At 50.7% G+C, this 18,877-nt stretch overlaps 1 protein-coding gene and 1 long non-coding RNA gene across 3 annotated transcripts in view; one reads left to right on the top strand and one right to left on the bottom strand.

Moving 5' to 3' along the window:
• nbas (NBAS subunit of NRZ tethering complex) overlaps positions 1–5,353 on the top strand; it is a 93,672-nt gene extending 88,319 nt beyond the window's left edge. For both annotated transcript variants that reach the window (XM_029141477.3, XM_029141476.3), the window contains exon 53: positions 4,424–5,353. In XM_029141477.3, the coding sequence (XP_028997310.1) occupies positions 4,424–4,705 (282 nt within the window). In that variant the 3' untranslated portion in view covers positions 4,706–5,353. The remainder of the gene's footprint in view (positions 1–4,423) is intronic.
• A 7,352-nt stretch (positions 5,354–12,705) lies between these two features.
• Positions 12,706–18,414, bottom strand: LOC114849762 (uncharacterized). The gene is made up of 3 exons (XR_003784691.3): positions 15,261–18,414; positions 13,151–13,294; positions 12,706–13,023 (listed from the first exon to the last, which is right to left on the bottom strand). It is a non-coding gene; the product is annotated as an uncharacterized LOC114849762 (long non-coding RNA).
• Between the last annotated feature and the right edge of the window lie 463 nt (positions 18,415–18,877).

The following is an 18,877-nucleotide window of genomic DNA, read 5'->3' as shown; positions in this document are numbered from 1 at the left end:
ACATCCCATGCACCTGAGCAACGCGTGGCGTTTATCGCACAGAGAATAGCGAGTGGGACTTTGGGGAGGAGGTGTCCAGAGAGAAGATGGGATTTAGATGTGGGGAGAGAAAACCAAATGGAGGCGGCGGCGGAGAGGGGGAAATCCACCGACGGGGCCGCTTGTATGGAAATGTAACGTCTGCGGGCGAGCGAGGCCGAGGTGGAGCGGTGGCGAGGCCGAATGAGGGCGGGTGGGGAGCGCTTTGAGGAGCGATCGCTCCGAGCGTTGGTCTGAAGATAACATCGCCTCGCGTCGAACGCATCTGATAACGCGGCGCCTTGTGCTCGCTGCGTGGAAGTGTCGCATTCCTTCCAGGGAGCGTGTTTATACCTGAGCCTTGCTATTAATAAACTTAGCTTTGCAGTAAGGCAGCACACGCCACCCCGAGCTCACGGGTTCGCTCTGAATATGGAATTTCATACTGGCACAATTACACAAATGCAATTTTGCCACCTGTCAGGCCTCGTGTTCCAGGGTTTGGTCTCATTTAGATTTATCAGCTCTGTAGATGGCTCTGATTAGAAGTGTCCATCAACCCTGCTCGCTGCCCCCCCCAGGTGTGATGTTGGCGACTACTGCGTTTTATTTTTCTCACGATCAACACTATTTCACCGCGGGAATGCCCCTGGGATGATAATTAAAAAAAACAGATCAATTGCGGCTTTAAGGTGTGATAGAAAAGCACTTGACACGAGAGCTAAACTGGTAATAAAAGCCTTTTTTTTTCTGTCAGCTTTTATTTGGTTTCACGTTTACGGTGTCTTGCATCACTGCAGTGTGGTGGGTTAATAGATAACCTCTGCGGCAGAACGCCACAGTGGGCATTAGTGGGCTGGAGAGACAAAGGGAAATTAGTGGAAGTAGAATAGATTATCTGAAAGGGAGACAAAGAAGGAGTAGGGAGTTGATAATGCAGGAGAGGCCGGATTGTTCTCAATTACACAGTAGAAGTGTGAGCAGACACGCAGGCCTTTATTTCCCCTCACCTCTCCTCATCCACTGCAGCTCGCACATCCCCCCTGCCACCACCCCCCCCCCCCCTCGTCCCACTCTGCTCCTCCTAGTGAAGATGCATGGGCCGTGGAGGAGCGGCGGAGCAGGAAGCCAGGGGTTAACACCGGCCCGGCTAATGGGAGGCGCGGATGAGGGCCGATAAGAGCCGTCCTGCCAATATGAATGGGCTGTCAGTGTTTAGATCCAGTGCGCCAGCCCACGTCCCCCTCCACCTGCTTGTGTCCTCCATCTTTCACTACTTTTTCTAACCCGTCATCAAATGGTCCTTCGCTGACGGGTCATTAATTGCCACATCCGCTGAGTGACTATTACAGTGACGGACGGACAGTTCACCCTTTGGGATTCTGTGTTTGTGACAGAAGGGACGGTTTAATAAGAGAGAGACGTAATCACAGACATCACACTTTTAATTGGGGGGGGATCATCATTTTTTTTACCAGCGTAAGTGACAGCTATGCTGTCGATGGCCGGGCTAATTGTGGCTCGCGTGGATTTGGGGAGAATGGCGTTGCTTTTTTGGCGTTTTTGAATGTTTCCCAGTGAGTCGTTTTAGAAGACGCCGAGGCTGAATGTCAGCTGGCATCAGTTCATGCCCAGAAATGAAGAGGCAGCATTGTCCTTGAATTCAAACGTACAAGTGCTCCTTCGTTGTATTACATAGATATGTACAAATAGAAAATTAAAACGAGCTTTAGAAGCGCTCAATAATCAACCTCCACCATTTCTAAGCGTTTGTTACCTTTTTGAGTTTGTAAAACCAGGCTCGTATCAACTCTCCAGCCCTAATCTGTCCACCGGCGGCAGGAACGGGAGCCGTGTGTGATTTAGCGATTAGGTGTCTAACTAAGCTTGTTTAAGTGGACTTGTTTACAGCCCCGGCGCCATATTGGACGCGTTAATCTAAGCGCTCGCTCGGCGCAGTGATCCTCGCTTCGCTGTGTGCGTCACGCCGCCCTTTTTATTTTTATTTTTTGGCTTCACAGGCTCCTCTTCTGTCACTTTCCATCACGTCATGCTGTAAGCAAGAAATGTTTGGTGTGCGTGTGAGAGGTGAGGATGGAAGGATGGGTTAGAAGAGCCTCAGGAAGGAGAAGAAAGAGGAGATAGTTGTGTGTTGTCTGGCATTCCAAAGAAGCTTTATGATTTAAATGATAAAGGCAGGCCTGGCCATGCATTATGTATTAGGCATTGTACGTGTATGGTTATTCCAATTAAGCTCCCGGCCGAGGAGAGGGCCGAGGGAAACGTATATGCGGAATAAAAGGCACGCGGGGGGAGAATAGAGAGGGGGTGTGAAAAGATGACCAGAGCAATCAGGAAACATTTAGCATCCACAGAGAAGAAACAGCAACAACCTCTGCTTGTTACCTCCTCACTTCCTGCTGTAGACAGCAAAGCATGAGGGGGAGGAGGGGGTGGGGGGGTCGTATGGCTGCAGCTTGATGTGCCAGTTCTCTTGTCATGAGTGTTTGCTCCACACGCGCACACAGGCTTCAAAATGCCTCTTGTTTTCACTCCGGTGAAGAGGCAGACAAGACGTTGTCCGGGGCTTTTGGAGGAGACGGGGGAGGGAGGGAGGGGGGCGTTTAACCCGACACACTCGCACACCTGAGCCCACCCCCCCCCCACATACGCTCCTGCAGCGGCTGACCTTTGAGGGGGAGCGGGGCGGCGTGATGGATGCATTCCCTCCTCAATCACATTTTATTGGTGCTGAGCTGTTTGTAGAGAAGCGACCCGGACGGACGGCTGGGAAATTCGAAAGCTCGGAGGGGGGGGGGGGGGGCTGTAGGTGGGAGGAAGAGGCGGTGTGGACGTCTACGCGGGTTCGTTTGCGCGGCAGATGGGGAACTGGGCCGTAGCGGAAACTGAGCTCAAGCTGATATAGAAAAGATTCACACAGCTGATGTTTCCTTGACGACGCTAGAATCAGTAAGCAGCTAATGCTGGTCTGAGTAGCATCACAAGGTACAATTATAACAATAACACATTATCTATATATATGTATATATATTTTTTTTTCTACTACTGTATCGTGCACGTGAGGACAAAGGACGCTGGCTGAGATGCGACGAGGCCGCTCCCGCCGTCCTATAGAAGGGCCTCAGTCATCAGCCCCGCTCTGATATCAAGATTCCCCTCCATCCCTCCGTCTCCTTGCCGCTCCTTCACATCTATTTTCAGCTCGGCTGTCAATCCCACTGACTCTAAGACTCAAATCTGCTGTCTCTCTTGACACCGTCAAACAGTAATAGCCTGGGAGGTATACGTTTCAGTGTGTGTGTGTGTGTGTGTGTGTGTGTGTGTGTGTGTGTGTGTGTGTGTGTGTGTGTGTGTGTGTGTGTGTGTGTGTGTGTGTGTGTGTGTGTGTGTGTGTGAACGTGCACAGAGGACCAGGCCTGCGCTCAGATCACCCTCTGTGCTGTGGGAAAGCAGGAAGTTATGAATATGTCTTATTTTTCCAAGAAGTTGTTTACATTTATACATTTTCTTCCTAAATTGGTCACAGCAAAAATAGTGGATGTTTATCTCTAGACATCTCATACACTCATGTCATGTATTTTTACTTTCAAAATACAACCCAAATCATAGTATGAGCCCCTTTTTATAAAGGCAAACAAACCCCTTTGTTATCTGAAATCAACATCTTCAAAAGACAGAATCTCCACTTTGCATTATGTTAGAAGCAAACCTTGAAATCGTCCCAAAATCTGAAGTTGGACGTGTCAAGTCATTTCAAGCACGGGCCCTCGGAGACAGTGGGCGCGTCCTAAAAATGCGCGTTTGCGGTAACGCCGTGAGAAAAGAGCGTCTTTGTCAATGTCGGCCGTTCAATGTCAACTCTCACGTGAGATGTCACAGGCATCACTAGTCGAGTGCCGATTTTAGGGATGAATCGTCCTTCAAGAGGCACATCTGGCGCCAAGATGAGAGGTTTTTAGAGGCGAGGGAGAGAAACCCATCTCTAATACTGAGAAGACACGAGCTTCACATTCATAATTGATCCGCCTCAGCGCCAGAAACACTCCGACGGGCGCGTCTCAATAATAGAGACGGCAAACGGGTGAGAGGCGGCGAGGGAGAAGGGCTGAGTCACCCAGAGAGGCCGCTCGAGCCCCAGCGGCATTTCGCTGTTTGCATCTGCATGCAGCGCATTGATGTAAGGAGGCGGAAGACGGGATTAAAATATTATGTAAAGGTCTGATTATGGCTGCGGGAACATGTGCTGTGATTTGTCTCTGAATGACTGAGGGCTGCAAATACCTGTGGAAAAGGGGACGAGTGTGTGGAGGCTGTATTTGCAGGGCGCGTGTTTTTTTTTTTGTGTGTCTTTTCTCACCGTCTCCGCCGTCTGCCCTCCCTCCAGGCGACGGCGGCCGCCTGCGACGCCGAGCTCCTGTCGCTGCTGCTGGACGCCGGGCTGCTGGTGGGCTGCGCGGCCTCGGCGCTGTACCCCCCGCTCAGCGCCCACATGCTGGCCCGGCCGGGGGGGCGGGGGCGCGGCCGGGACGTGGAGCGGGCCGCGGCGGCGCTGCTGGCGGCGGGCCACGGGCCGCAGGCGGGCGCCCTGCTGCTGGCGCACCGCGGGAGCCACCCGGCGCAGGTCACCTTCAACGCCGCCCTGGCTGCGCTCAAGAAGTGGCTGTGAGGAGGAAGAAGAAGAAGGGGGGGGGTGATTAGCACGAGGCCAGGACGCAGGTGATGCCAGGCTCGCACCTCTGCATTTTCCCCCTGTAATTGGGCTGCAGGTTCATCTGCGGACGACACGTCAACAGCTGCGGCTGCGCCGCGCGTACCTTTTTTTTTAATGGTTCAACATCTGCTCAATTAGGAGCACGCGCGGCCGAGAGGCGACGCGAGGCTCCGTCAGACCGAGGGTTGATCTGTGTGTGTGTGTGTGTGTGTGTGTGTGTGTGTGTGTGTGTGTGTGTGTGTGTGTGTGTGTGTGTGTGTGTGTGTGTGTGTGTGTGTCCTATTGTGCGATAGCGTAATTGAGCGGTAGCCGGGAAGCGGTGGGTGGATATTAGCCTATTGTTCCGTGACAGGTTTTGCCTCTTTGACGTCCTATCGTTAAACACGCTGCCTCTGCGCCATTGTTTCCCCCCTAATAATGTCTAATTAATTCCCGCTAAACAAATTAGCCCGGAAGCTGCCCCACACTGCGCGGATACACAAATACTGCACGCGCGCACCGCCGCGCGCAGCTAATGACGACGAGGGAAGAATATGGACGCGAGTGTGTAAAAATGCCAGTTTTTTCCTCTGTCCGAGCTCAAATAAAGACCGTCTGACGACATGCAAATGAGTCCGTGTGTTCTTGTTCCACCTGTGGGTTGAGCCCCGCGTTGACGTAACGTCGCTGTCTATTCTCGCATTGTTCCAGCGTAATTGCCGCACGTCGCTGCACCCGTCGCTTGTCCTCGCGTGCACTTTTCGTTCCATTACACTGTCAGACTGCACAGAAGCCTTGGAGCCGGCAGCTGCTCCCACCCACACGGCGCCATCACCAAAAGCTTTTATACGGGCGCCCTCTTTTTTGAGGGGGAGTGTCGGTGTTTAATTCATCTTGTTTGTCAAAGTCTTTTTTTATTTTTTTATATTTTTTTAAATGTGGCGGTAAAGGAACCGCAGGTCCCCAGAGCCGTCACCAGCTGATCACTGGTGATGACGATGACATTTGGTTCTTTTTGCCAATTTTGCATTGGACTTTAAAGCCAATTGGATATAAATGATCTCAGTGGAAAACGGTAAGATGTATTATTTCAGAGGCAGCGTTTGAAGCAGCTGCTGTTTACAGCCTGGCGGCCAGAAGCCCAGTGAAGAGCCGTGGCTCTGAGGCGTTCGGCCCCACAGGTTGAAAGCTGCTGACGGGACCCCGGGGCCGGGATGCGCGTGTGGTCTATGTGCTGTTACATGAGAGCAATGAATCCCCCCACCTGTGGATGGAGGAACAGACGGAGCCACATGAAAGTTTGCACCAAGCTCTCTGATGGGCTTTTTGCAGGTCCGCCTGCTTTAAGGACGCATCCGCACGACATGAAAGGAGGCGAGGACACAAACTCTCCTCCTCGGGCTCCGGCCATTTAGTGCCGGGCCCGACGCCGCCGCTTGTAAAGAGGACTGGGTTCTGCGCTCCCGAGGAAATACACCGCTTCTCATTCCCTTGTCTCGAGGTTCATCAACCCGACAAGATGAATTAAATTGGTCTCAGGTAGTAATTGCAGCAGGTTCGCTCGTAGCCCTGAGCTACAGAAGGGAGTCTGAGACCAGCATGAAATCAACTCTGCGCTAATGTAACAAGATTACAGCGGGTCCCGTGCTCGGCCGCGGACTGTTAAATGCGCCGGTCCGCGCTTGATAGAATCAGACCTTCAGCTGCAACACTGGAACAAAGACACGTCCTGGGTGAAATTACACGCACGACGTTTTAAAATGCACCCGAGCTCCAACCGGCTACAAAGCTTCTCCGCTCCTTCTGCTCAGCTGAACGCGGTTTAGATCCAAACATTGGAACTGAGGCGGTTAAAATGCAATTAACAAGCTCAGACTCTCTAATTAGAAACAGGTATTTTATGGTAATAGTCCCAAACAGTAAGATTCTGCTTCCTCCTTTCTCTCATTTCGTTCTCCTATAATTTCTCTTGGTCTCTGTTTGGCTCCTGCTGTTGAGGTCCATCTCCTGCAGCTGCCGGGCTTTGGTAAACACTGTGTCACAGCCTGTCAAGTGTCAGCATCCTTCTTTTCCTTTTCCATCTGTCAGACAAAGCCTTTGGTGCCTTCGACGCGGCCACTGTGGCCATCATCCATCCATCCATCTATTTAATCATCCATCCATCCATCCATCCATCCATCCATCTATTTAATCATCCATCCATCCATCCATCCATCTATTTAATCATCCATCCATCCATCCATCCATCCATCCATCCATCCATCCATCTATTTAATCATCCATTCATCCATCCATCCATCTATTTAATCATCCATCCATCCATCCATCCATCCATCCATCCATCCATCCATCCGGACGCTGAGAGGGAACGGAGGGGGATTTGCCTGAGACTAAGTGAAAGGGAAACATGAAGGAAGAGAAGGGGGGGGTTACATTCCATGAAATCCCCTCCACGCCTTCTACATCTACAATAGACAGACACCTGGGGAATAATAGACCCTCGCAGGCCACGTTTATTCTTTCTATAACTATTCTTCATCCTCCCTGTCTTTGATTGACAGCCTCGTCCTGCAGTTATATACGTGTCTGAAGGAGGTAACGGCTGAACGTCGGACTCCATGCGACATATGTCACCGGCTTTTATTTTGGCGGGGGACTGTCACGCGAAGCCTTGAGACCTGACAAACTCGCATTTTCTTCTTCGCGAAACAATTTTCAAAGCTTCAGGGGCCGACGTCAACGGGAACTTTGGAGGGCACCTTCAGACCGAGCCGCTCGTCGGTACCTGACACCCGTTCTCCTCGCTGTCTGCGCCGCCGCCTCGTATTTATAACAATGGCTGCAAGCTGATTTGCTTGAATAAGCGTCTGATGAGTAGATTGAATCAAGCGAACACACGCCTCAGCGGGGGAAGGAAAAGACTAAAACCCGGAGAGATTTAACCTTTTAGTGCCACAAATTTGCTCACATTGATGTTTGCCCTAGAAATAGAGAGAAATGTTAAATATTCTTCCCAGTTTCACATCATAAATTCTTGTTCCTCCGAATCCTCAAGCTTTTTGAATATTACCAGCTCTGCGTGGAAATAGGCCAGATTCTCCGTGTGGTCTCACGCTGTTGAATCCCACCGGATTCAACTTTAAAATCTCCCCCAACTTCCAAACGGTCCCGAATCAAGCGAGAGCACTTATGAGGTTCTGCTCAGAAGCCGAGCCGTGGCAGAATGAGGCCGATCGCGGCTGCGGAGGGAACCGACGCTTGAATCGATGAAATTGATTAAATGAGTTGATTTGCATTGGGGACGCGGATTCGGCTGATGGGCTGTAACATTTAATAATGGGTCGGGTCGGTACAGTGTCTTTGTGCAGCTCAGCGTTGCCTGAGAGAATAAAAGCCGGAGTTTAAAAAAATAAAAGAACAACACAACCGGTGGATGTGATCAGACAGGAGCACATTTGAGTTTATGACATCCCGCAGATGTCGCAGAGCTGCAGAAAAGTGGATGTGCGCGCGTCAAACGCTTCCATAACAGCTGTTTTATTGCACAGCAGCGCGCGGCCGCGAGCTGTTACCGAAGGAAGGAAGGAAGGAAGAGCAGGAGAGCGCGTTGGAGACCTGGAGACGCGACCGCGTGGGCAGAGGAGCAAAACTGTGGGTTTAGTCTGACTGAGAGAGTGTTTGTGGACGTCTGAGGACAGGGTTGAGGCCAGAGAGAGGACGTGAACTGAGATCATCCGACAAATCAATAGGATGAACAGGGGAGAAGGCCTCCCTTTATAAATAGGAGATGGAGGCAGAGGTTACTACAGGGTGTGTGTGTGTGTGTGTGTGTGTGTGTGTGTGTGTGTGTGTGTGTGTGTGTGTGTGTGTGTGTGTGTGTGTGTGTGTGTGTGTGTGTGTGTGTGTGTGTGTGTGTGTGTGTGTGTGTGTGTGTGTGGAGGGGGGGCAGCACGTGCTCCCGCGTGCTGAATATCAATCCAGTGCCTTGTCTGCATGCACGTGCATCATTTAGCATCTCTTCTCCTGCAATCAGCCACACATTGATGTGTCTCTCCTCGGCTGAATGTGGGAAATTACCTGCTTTGTCCAGAGCGCTGATCCGTTCGGGCTCCCACGCAGGAGGCGCCGCTGCAGCTCCTCAGCCCGCATCACCACCGCCTTCTACAGCGTGGCTCTGTCTATTGTGAGAGGCAGAAGGTCTCCGTGTTTTATGGAGTAAGACAATTATTGCGTGATGCTGAGCAGCTCCATCCGTCCACCTTTGGGTCTTACTGTAATTGGTCGAACCCACGATTCAGAAAATTGTGTGGGTGAAACCAAATATAATGAATTTATAGAAAATTTAAGCAAAATAAAAGATGTGGAGAGTTTTTCCACATGTTTTGAATATTTCACTATAGCAGCTCTGTGCAACACTAACCACACAATAATTCTGGATTTATAAGTAGCGAAAGATAAAATCACAGTTTTGAGTTAATTTAGTATTAATCTTCACCATCGGTCTGAGTGAAAGGGCCTGAGAGGAGGTTTTCTAAGTCAATGAGCAGCCTCGGGGAATGATGTGTCAGTCTGTTGCTTGTGCTGTGAATAAAATCTGCAGGTGTTGGGTTTCGCTCAGCACTCAGAACTTCTGCGAACAATCTGGCGCAATGATGGACAAACTGAACGGCGGCGGCAACAACAGCACCAGCAACAGGTGCGTGTGTGTGTGTGTGTGTGTGTGTGTGTGTGTGTGTTTATGTCTGAGGGACTCAAGCCAGAGGAGAATGAGGCACTCGGTTTCCATGGCGACGGCGAAGGAGGCGGGAGACGGGACGCAGAGCGGTGGTGTGGAGAGTGTCACTCGCGCGCTTTGATGGCGATGAGGGCTGCTGCCGGTAAACAACATCAGAGCGCTGGGGTGTGTGTACTTCCTGAGTCTGGCCGGCCTCCTCCAGCGTCTGCTCCCCATCAGGCTACCTGTGACCCCCCCCCCCTCTCTGCAGGTGTCCGGCTGGCCTTTGAACGAATGGCCAGGATCGCGGTAACCATGGTAACACTGACACAAAAATGATGCATACTTGTTTTTTAAATACCTTCTAAATGTTTTGTTTGTGCAACTCTGCTGGAAAAGCACAGCTGGTGATGGTGTTTCCGGGGGGGCGTTTTTTTGTGTTCCTTAATGCGTCACCCCCCGAGCGGATGTCGCACCGTCGCGGGATAGACGCCGTCAAACACGCTCCGGCGAGTGACTGTCACACTTTTAAAGAGTTAGAGATGGGAGGACAGGGAGGCACGAGCCCAGAGTGATAGAATGAAAGCCAATGAGGCGACAATCACAGTGGCAGGCAGCGGAGCTTTTGAAGCCCATTTAAATGACAGATAAAGGAGGAGGCGAGTGGGGAGAGGGCAATAAAAAAAAAATAAGAGGAAGAGGATAGAAAAAAAACAGATGAGATAACACTTGTGGTAAAAGCAGGAGTGGGAGGATGATCCGGTGCAAGATGAGGGAGAAGTGATGAATTAGGAAAGGAATACGACGAGAGCTGCAGGAAAAGTAAGAGGGGTGTGTGTGTGTGTGCTGGCTAAAAGGGAGAGAGGGAGATGAGACGGTGAGCGAGCGAGCGAGCGAGCGAGCGAGCGAGCGAGCGAAGGGGGTGAGGGAGAGATGAGAGCGGTGGAGAATGTTGAGCTGAAATCTTAACTAAGAGAAGCGCTGGCGCCAAACTGAGGAGGAGAAGTGAAACCAGACATCAGGGCTTCAGGCTAATTAGGAAGAGAAAGCCGGTGTGTGTGTGTGTGTGTGTGTGTGTGTGTGTGTGTGTGTGTGTGTGTGTGTGTGTGTGTGTGTGTGTGTGTGTGTGTGTGTGTGTGAGAGCTGATGTTTCCTTACTCACCTGCTTTCATCCAAACTTAGCAACTTGGGTCTTTGTCATTTGTCAAACTGTGTGTGTGTGTGTGTGTGTGTGTGTGAGTGTTTATCAGCTTAATTACTAAGAGATATCCATCAGTCAGTGAAACAACGGCGTCTCCTCGTTAGCTGGGTCACGGTGATGATTGCACGTCAACGTGACTGAGCTCCGCGGCCAAATGGATTTCATTTTCTGCCTTTTTTACAGCGGAGCTCTGTCCTGATCAAACTCCTCCACACTGGAGAAGCTGTCGGATGCTGAACCAGGTTAAATCCCATTATACCAGGTCTTCGCTGCTGTTTTGTTCTTGACCTCTATATTCTTCTAATGAGGCCACAGTGTATTTCTCCATTTTTTTAAATACTTTTCTATATATTTGCTCCTTTCTGTGCCACAGCTGATTCCTCGTTGGCCTTTAGGATTTCTGCACAGCACTGAATGTTCTCTTCTGTGCGCCCAGACATTTGTTCAGGCCTGAACCAGAAGTGAGTCACGTCACAGGCAGCGGTTGAATCACACCGCGTGTCTGAATATTTCATATAACTGAGTGATGGTTTGGTGCTCAAAATTAGCGTGTTTTATTTAGACTTTCTGGGTTGACTCATTTGCCACAAGCCAAGATTTACTCCCGGAACCGACGGGTTCTCACGTATCTCATTACCACACGCACAAACTCAATGAAAACAGCCACAGAATTAGCTGCTGAGTGCACATTAAGGAGCTGCTGACTGGGAGCGAAGCGGAAAAAGAAATCATGTGCCTCCACACGTGGGCCTCTCTCCCCCAGCGGAGCCACGGCAGACATCACCTGTTTGTAAGACTCGGCCTCAGCATCCGTCACCGGTGTCTGTGGGTTCAGCTGTCCGGCTTTTAGCGTCCTGTCTCCCGGGACGTGCTGTTGATTCGGTTTTGCCGGGGTCCTCTCGCATCCCTTCTCGCCCCTGTGCTCATTCTGTCAGCGCTTCTGAGCCCGAGTCAGCGTCCGTCTGTGTCGCGGCCTCTTGCTTCTCTCGTCGCCCGTGTCACGCTCATTTCCCAGGACACCGACCTTCCTCCGTTCGGCCCTGCATCCGTGTGATATCGCCGCTGTTGCTTAAAGACGAGCCGAGACGGGCGACTGGCTGCACGTGGAGCCCGCGTTCACGTCTGCGTGTGGAATTAAACCAAATCAATGCGTGGTCACCTTTTAAACGTAATCCTCACAGAGTCGTCAATCAATGCCTGAAGACGTGACCGTGGGCGACTCCCAAACGCCGCGCCTCCACCACAACAAGCGAGTCTTTTAAACTTCCTACCTGGACGGAACAGGGCTCGTTTTAGCTGCTGTGGCAAATAAGATGTCAATTAAGTTTAGAGACTAATTGAGTTCAGCCAGATTAATCCAGCTCCCCCCGGGGCTAATTAAGTTGACATCTGTGGCAGTTTGTGTCCTTGTTAATTTGTTCCCTCAACAAGACGCGCTTTTTCTTGCGGAGAAGCCTTTTCCAATACACCAATAGTCGATAAAGAGCCCCGCTAATGAATGGCGCGTGCGTCACGGCCGCCGCCGAGAGGCCGCGCTCGGCGATGATTCGCCTGATTACCGGCTGATTGAGCCCGCGGCGCGCTCCTCGTCCCCAAAAATCAGCGGCGCAACGGACACGGTAATGTAAAAGCTTTCTAGCAATTTACTCATCTGCCGCCGCCGCCATGGCAACCAGAGTCACAAACAAGCCGCGTTGTCTCATATTGTGTCCACTAATTTCCTCGATTGGAGGAAACATTAAGCCGAAAAAAAAAGGACAGGTGAACAGTCATTGGAGCGTCCATTTGTGTGGCAGTGGTTCATGTGTGTCTCACACACACACACACACGCTGCACTGAGGACCGGTAATAGAAGCTTTTTACTCCTGGGACACACTCCACCTGAGCCCTCCACATGTTTGAAAGCTCCCTTTAATCTTTGAAACAAATAGTTGCTGTTTGAACTGTCCATCAAGTGAGTCACTGGGCGCCTTTTACCTTGAAGACTCTCACTCAGTATTAGTTTGTCATTGGAAGCTTGTCTTTGGACCAAGCTCTAAAAACCTTAAAGCATATGTGTGGTGTGTGTGTGTGTGTGTGTGTGTGTGTGTGTGTGTGTGTGTGTGTGTGTGTGTGTGTGTGTGTGTGTGTGTGTGTGTGTGTGTGTGTGTGAGCTTCCAGGTGAAGTTTCACAGAACGTATTCTCCAGGTTTGGTTTGAAAGGATGATGACTGTAATCAAAGCTCGAGTGGAGTGAAGGCGCGTAGATGGAATATTAAAAGTGTCGCGTCGTGCCTTAAAAGCTGCTCGACGCTTCCCACTGGGCTGCCAGCGACCAGAACTGAGTCCACCACCAAAACATTCGAATCGGCTCCACCGGTGATTCACCTCCAGCTCCCGCTGTGACGGAGAGTAGGATTTATTTAGATGAACCTGGGGGGGGGGTGAAGGTAGGTCAGCAGCACAGCCCTGCTCCATGAGCCTGTTGGCTGGACTGGAGCCTCCCCTCAGAACCCTACACCCATACCTGCAAACAACACGCGGACCTGATCTCCGGCGTGCCTTGTTCCAGTGCTTCTTCTCCGTCCTCTCTTCCCCCCTCAATGTCCTCGGGCTCTTTTTGCTTGCCGAGCCTCGTCCGGGCGCCGGAGACGTGCTCGGAATCGATTGTCTGATTAATACAGGAGACAAACACAATTAAAAATTGATTTGTGGCTCATTATTGGACGACGTGAATAATTAACTAAGGTCTCACGGCCGTGCAGGCGTCGTTGTGTTTTTGTTCCCATTGTGTGTGTGTCATATTCACATACTGTTTCAAGTGGTAAACACACACACACACACACACACACACACACACACACACACACACACACACACACACACACACACACACACACACACACACACACACACACACACACACAGCTGTAAACCTCCAGTGTTAGATTAACTCTTTTCCTGCGTACGTAACCACTGTCAGTGCTGTACGTTAATGAGTGTTGATTTTCCAGTGACATTCTATTAGTGTTGATTGTTTGCTCACCCTCGAAGCCGTTGTGACTCCGGGGCAGGAGTTCACTTTTAAGGTCTTAATGTCAAGTGGGAATTTCCAAACACTGGTGGAGTTCATACAGTGACGGGGCTTTCAGGCATTTGTGGAGTAAATGTTAAAAAAAAAAAAATGGTTGTTTGCCGGATGAATTGCTTTTGTCCATTAAGTCATCACGTATCTGTGGTTCCATCTAATATAAAACACGGAAGGATGAGCTCAGGCATTTTAAAGCAGCGGATACAGTAAGTGTGGGATGGCGTTAAACGACAGCTTGCTAATCTTTACACACAGACTCAGGCAAAGCAGGAAATGCTGAGCTCAGGTGAAATCTGGAGAGATGATGCATAATTGCTTTTTTGCGTGTTTGTTTCGGGTGAAAAGTTGCCAGCATCATTTGTAAAGTGATTTAACTGGAACTAAATGCAGTGTTATTTTGAAGACGCATCAGTGAGTGTATGAAATATTCCAAATAAACAAAGCTGTTGGGGAGGAGATGCCGGAGTGGAGAGGGGTGATTATTTGTTTATGAAAATAGCAGGTGGCGAAGAAAAACGCCGATTAAAGCGAGAACTCTCCGGTTGTGGCGCGCGTGGAGGAACGTGTCAATCAAAGCAGCTGTGCAGCGATTAGACACCACCGCCGGTGCGCGTGCACCTCCACCTCACGGCCGGGCGGAGGAGCAATTACAACGATCTAGGATTGGGACGCGGCCTCGTCCCGGACGTCATCCGGCGGCTCCGCGCTGCAACAGGCGCGATTCCTCCGCAGCGCGCGTGCAGCTGTGGACGCGCACGCGATGATGTCAAAAGCGAATTCCTGCTCCTGCATCTGCGAGCGACCCCCCGTGCGCGCGCGCTGCTCCTGGCGTTCCCCACATCTAAGCCCACACCTCCTCACAATTACCTATCATTGTGTTGTCATTGCCGTCCTATTACGCGCCAAAGAGGGGAGAGGGTTTGATAAGATGGCCGTTTAGCGGCTCTGTCGTCTGTCTGCGTTTAATTACGCCGTTAGCTCCTCTCCCAGGAAAGCCTTTGAAGTCGCCACGTCAGGGAGAGAGAGAGAATGTGATCCTCTCCACCAGCAGGCGAGCGCCGCTGCAGCTCTGGGCACCGCTGACTTTCAATTTTGATCTCGAAATTAATAAGTGTTTAAATATTTAAGTGTTGTGCCGCATTCAAAGCGCCCCCTTTGCGCTTTCACCTCTAGTGCGACTCCGCGTCGGGAGCGCGAGGCCGGTGTGGAGAACGCGGCGCGAGGCGCACGTGGTGGATGGACCTTTGGTGAAATGTGACGTGGGTGGCGGTGGAATGAGGACGGAGCCCATCCGTCACGCCACGGATGTGGGGCTCTGCAGGAAATCCAGCTTGCGCTGCCTCCCTCGTCCCACCGCTACTTTGCATGCATTTGCATCTTGAAACAAAGAAACGCAAAAATGAATGAATAAATAAATAAATAAACGCAATTAAGCCCGCGGCCCACGCAGCGTGACCCTGGAGTGGCTCCGCTCGTCTGCCGCGAGTGCACCATCGTGCGCCGTTGCCGCTATTCACATTTCACACAAGTCAGCGATTTGTCTTACCTTTATCCGTGTTTTTCCATCTGTGGTGTCAGATCCGAAACGCTTCTTCATAATTTATCTCGCCCGGTTTAGTGTCATGATAATCCACTCAGCATGAATTATTACCAGTGTTTGCAGCGAGCAGAACAATCGCCTTGTTTTCCATATTTTAGCGCACGGTGCTTCCGGTGAGACGGATAAACGTCCCCAGCAGGAGCACGTGCTCCAACTATGACCCTGAATGGGTCCTTTACAGATCAAACCATCCAACCCGGAAGTGCATTGTTGGACACCTGAGGTTCGAGTGTTCAGCTGTGTTTTCATCGTTGCACATCATCAGAGCACAATCTTCATCCGGTGGTGACGGCGCGCGTTGTCCCACCTTTGAACTGGTCCATTTCCGTCGCCAGCTGCTGGGAACGCTGGGAGCAGATTGTTGGAACTGACGGGTGCGTCTGCGTTCGGCGCTCGCAGACAAACCGATGAAACCCCACCGGTTTAACGCTCATCCCTTCACAGCTGTCAGTCATTTTGTCCTAATTGCATGCGCGTGTGCTTCTTGTGTCAGTTTTTTGTGTCTGCTCACCTGCCTCAAACGCAACAGCTGCGTTCAGGTTCGCACACCCCCTCCACCTCGTTCCGCAGGACTTTGTGACTGCCGCTCCTCCGTCCTCTCCTCCATCCGTCGCGTCTCTCTCCTTTGTCCCCCTCTCACCTCGCTCCACGGCGCGTCGCATCCTCGTCGGGCTCTTCAGAAACTCCCGCTCCTCTCTCTCTCCTCTAATTGGGACACAAACGAACCCGTGTCCGTCTACCTGCCAGCCTCTCCTCACCGTGGGCCCGTCAGCTGATCCGCCTCGCTCCCGTAAAGGTGCGAGGTTGCTAAGGTAACCAGTCTCCCGATCATTCCAGGATCTATCACGAGTGTGTTCAACAAGCCAGTTTGAGGTTGAATCCATTTCAGTTCCGTTTCAAAAGTGAGTCACGCTCACAGTAAACGAAGTGGGAGGAATTTAGATTCAGAGGTTTGATACAGAAATGAAAACATTGCACTACTACTGTCTTTAGATTTGAACAATTCCTTCTTGTTTCACCGTATTTATTAGTCTTAACGGGTTTTAAATGTGAACGTGAGCTCACTGCTTCTCCTCTTACTCAAAAATTGTCTTGACTCAATGTCAGTTTAATGACAAGCACATCCTTTTTTTATTTTGACCTACTTCTCTTATGTGTCTCAAGCAAACGAAGATGTAAAATTTATTCCAGCTCAAAACAACGGAGTCTGTAGTGTTTTCTTCTGGAGGCCAAGGGAAGTCAGGCTTCCCCTTTGTTTGAGACTCCAATAATAACTAGTTCAATTCAACTTTATTCAAGACACGTCTATGGAAGGAACTTAGACAAATCGTCTAATAATAAAATACTCCATTTGTGAGCTAACTTGCTTCACATAGACTCACTACACATACAGTAGATGCCACACAGACATACAGTAGGTTTGATGTGTGGCTTCTGGGGTTAACGAGGGTGAGCGTTGTCACGAGCGCCTCTCATCCGACGCACTGGCCTCACGTTTGTATCAAAGCAGAGATGGAGGAAACCAACAGCGGCCTGTGTTCGATACAGTTCCGAACATTTGAGAAGATCTATGGTGGCGCCGCATCAATCCCAACACAAGAAGCAGACACGCACGCTCAGACGAGACGCGCGGTCACTGGGGAGAAGTCTGGCAACGGCTAGAAGTTAATCAACCTGTTAATTGCCCCATCGTGACAGGTTGATGTTTTTGTTTTTATCTCTGCCTCCTCCTTTCATCGCCGCTTCCTTCCAAGACCCTGCTGCGGTAAGAATCGGACCCAATCAGTCATTCGCAGAGGCAATTAACTCCAATTGGCCGAGGCTTTGTGTGTGTGTGTGTGTGTGTGTGTGTGTGTGTGTGTGTGTGTGTGTGTGTGTGTGTGTGTGTGTGTGTGTGTGTGTGTGTGTGTGTGTGTGTGTGTGTGTGTGTGAGAGAGAGAGCTCAACTCCTGTTGTGTTTGGATTGTTATTGTGTGCAGCTGTTTTTTCGGGTTTTACATTCAAAGGTCAACAAAACATATGGATTTTACGCTGCAAAATCCTACATGCAAAGCAGAGAAATATTCCGTCTCCGGAGGTCGGAGTTTTCTAGTAATTGCCTCTCGGCGTGATCTCCGGACCACGACTCCCAGGGGTGAGCCTTATCAGTCGTACACCTGTCAGCTGGTGGTGTAATTCTTAAGCCAAACAAATTAATTACCCCGCGAGCGCCGAAGGTGGAGAACCATAGAATGAAGTTAGTTAGTTTGGTTTCTTAGCTTTTGGGGGTGTGTTGTGTTTTAATTGCGAGGTCAGCTGGGTAAACGTTCCATGTTAGAACAGGCGCCGTGGGCTTTTTGCCGCCGTCATCCCGTCCTGGTTCTGCGTTGTACACACTGCGCGTGGAACCGACCTCACGCTGTGCAGCCGATGAAGCGCGATGCTACGCAGCAGACATTATACACAAGATCTGGACGACGGCCAGCTCTTATTTTAGCCCGGTGAGATGCACTTCTGGGAAGTGGATGGGTTCTTTTTCTGCTGAGTCATGGTTTTGCACAAAATACCACAGTGTGTGTGTGGGTGTGTATCAGACTCACTTATCTACTTTATTGTTTTGTGTGTGTGTGTGTGTGTGTGTGTGTGTCCATGTGTGTGCATGTGTGTGTGTCCTTTGCCCTTTTTCGCCCCATTTCGAATGCAGAGCTGCTCTATTTTAGTGCCTCCCATTTCTCATCAATATTTCACTCCTCTTCCTCGTCTCCCCCCCCCTCTCAGTCTCCGTGTCTCCTTCTCGGGCACCGGAATAAGGCTTTATCCATGCTCCACCACGCGCCGTCGGAGGACTGGCTGGAATCCCGCTGGGACGACATGAGTTGCGTCTGCTACTATAAAAGAGCTGCCACCGCCAGATGGCTGCACACAATCCCTTTGCTATTTGTTTATAACCTTTATTTACCCACCGCAGGTTGACGGCGTGCGACACATGCTCGCGCGGTACGCGTCTGCTCGCCGAGGAGTCGTCTACTACAAAAAAATCTGTTTGACACGAGGCCATTTGGCGGATTTCATGGAGCAGCGGTGCTCAAGGGCACGTCAGCACATGATAGCGGTTGGATATAGTTTTGTCCAAGACCCCCCCCCCCCCCCCCCCCCTTAAAAAAAAATAAATCACACGCCCCCCACTGAGTCAATTCCAGCTGCCCCATCAGCACTAATGACACCACAGAAGAAGAATTGGACAGGCGGAGGTGCAAAAGGCCACAGGCCCCATGTAGAGCGACATAATAGCAGAAGATCCCGACGCCGGTGAAGAAATGTAGCTCGCGCCTCGGACGTTTAACCTCCCTCCAGGAAGCGCTCTGTCTGTTTGTTTCTCTGTTTGTGTCCGCTTAAACACTTCCTTAAAGGGCAAATCCAAGCTGTGCGGCGGAGGCGAGGTCTGCTCGTGCTGCTCCGCTAACCGCGTCCTCGGAAGCTTCCTGAAAACTCATTTTGGCTTGTAATTTCATTTGAATATTGATTTATATCGATCCGTTTGAGTCTGTGCAGAGTGGATCGGAAAATATGTGCAATTACCCACA

Source organism: Betta splendens, chromosome 24 (genome assembly GCF_900634795.4).
Source record: "Betta splendens chromosome 24, fBetSpl5.4, whole genome shotgun sequence".
NCBI classification, from domain to species: domain Eukaryota; kingdom Metazoa; phylum Chordata; class Actinopteri; order Anabantiformes; family Osphronemidae; genus Betta; species Betta splendens.
This window is presented reverse-complemented; position numbering and strand designations above follow the sequence as displayed.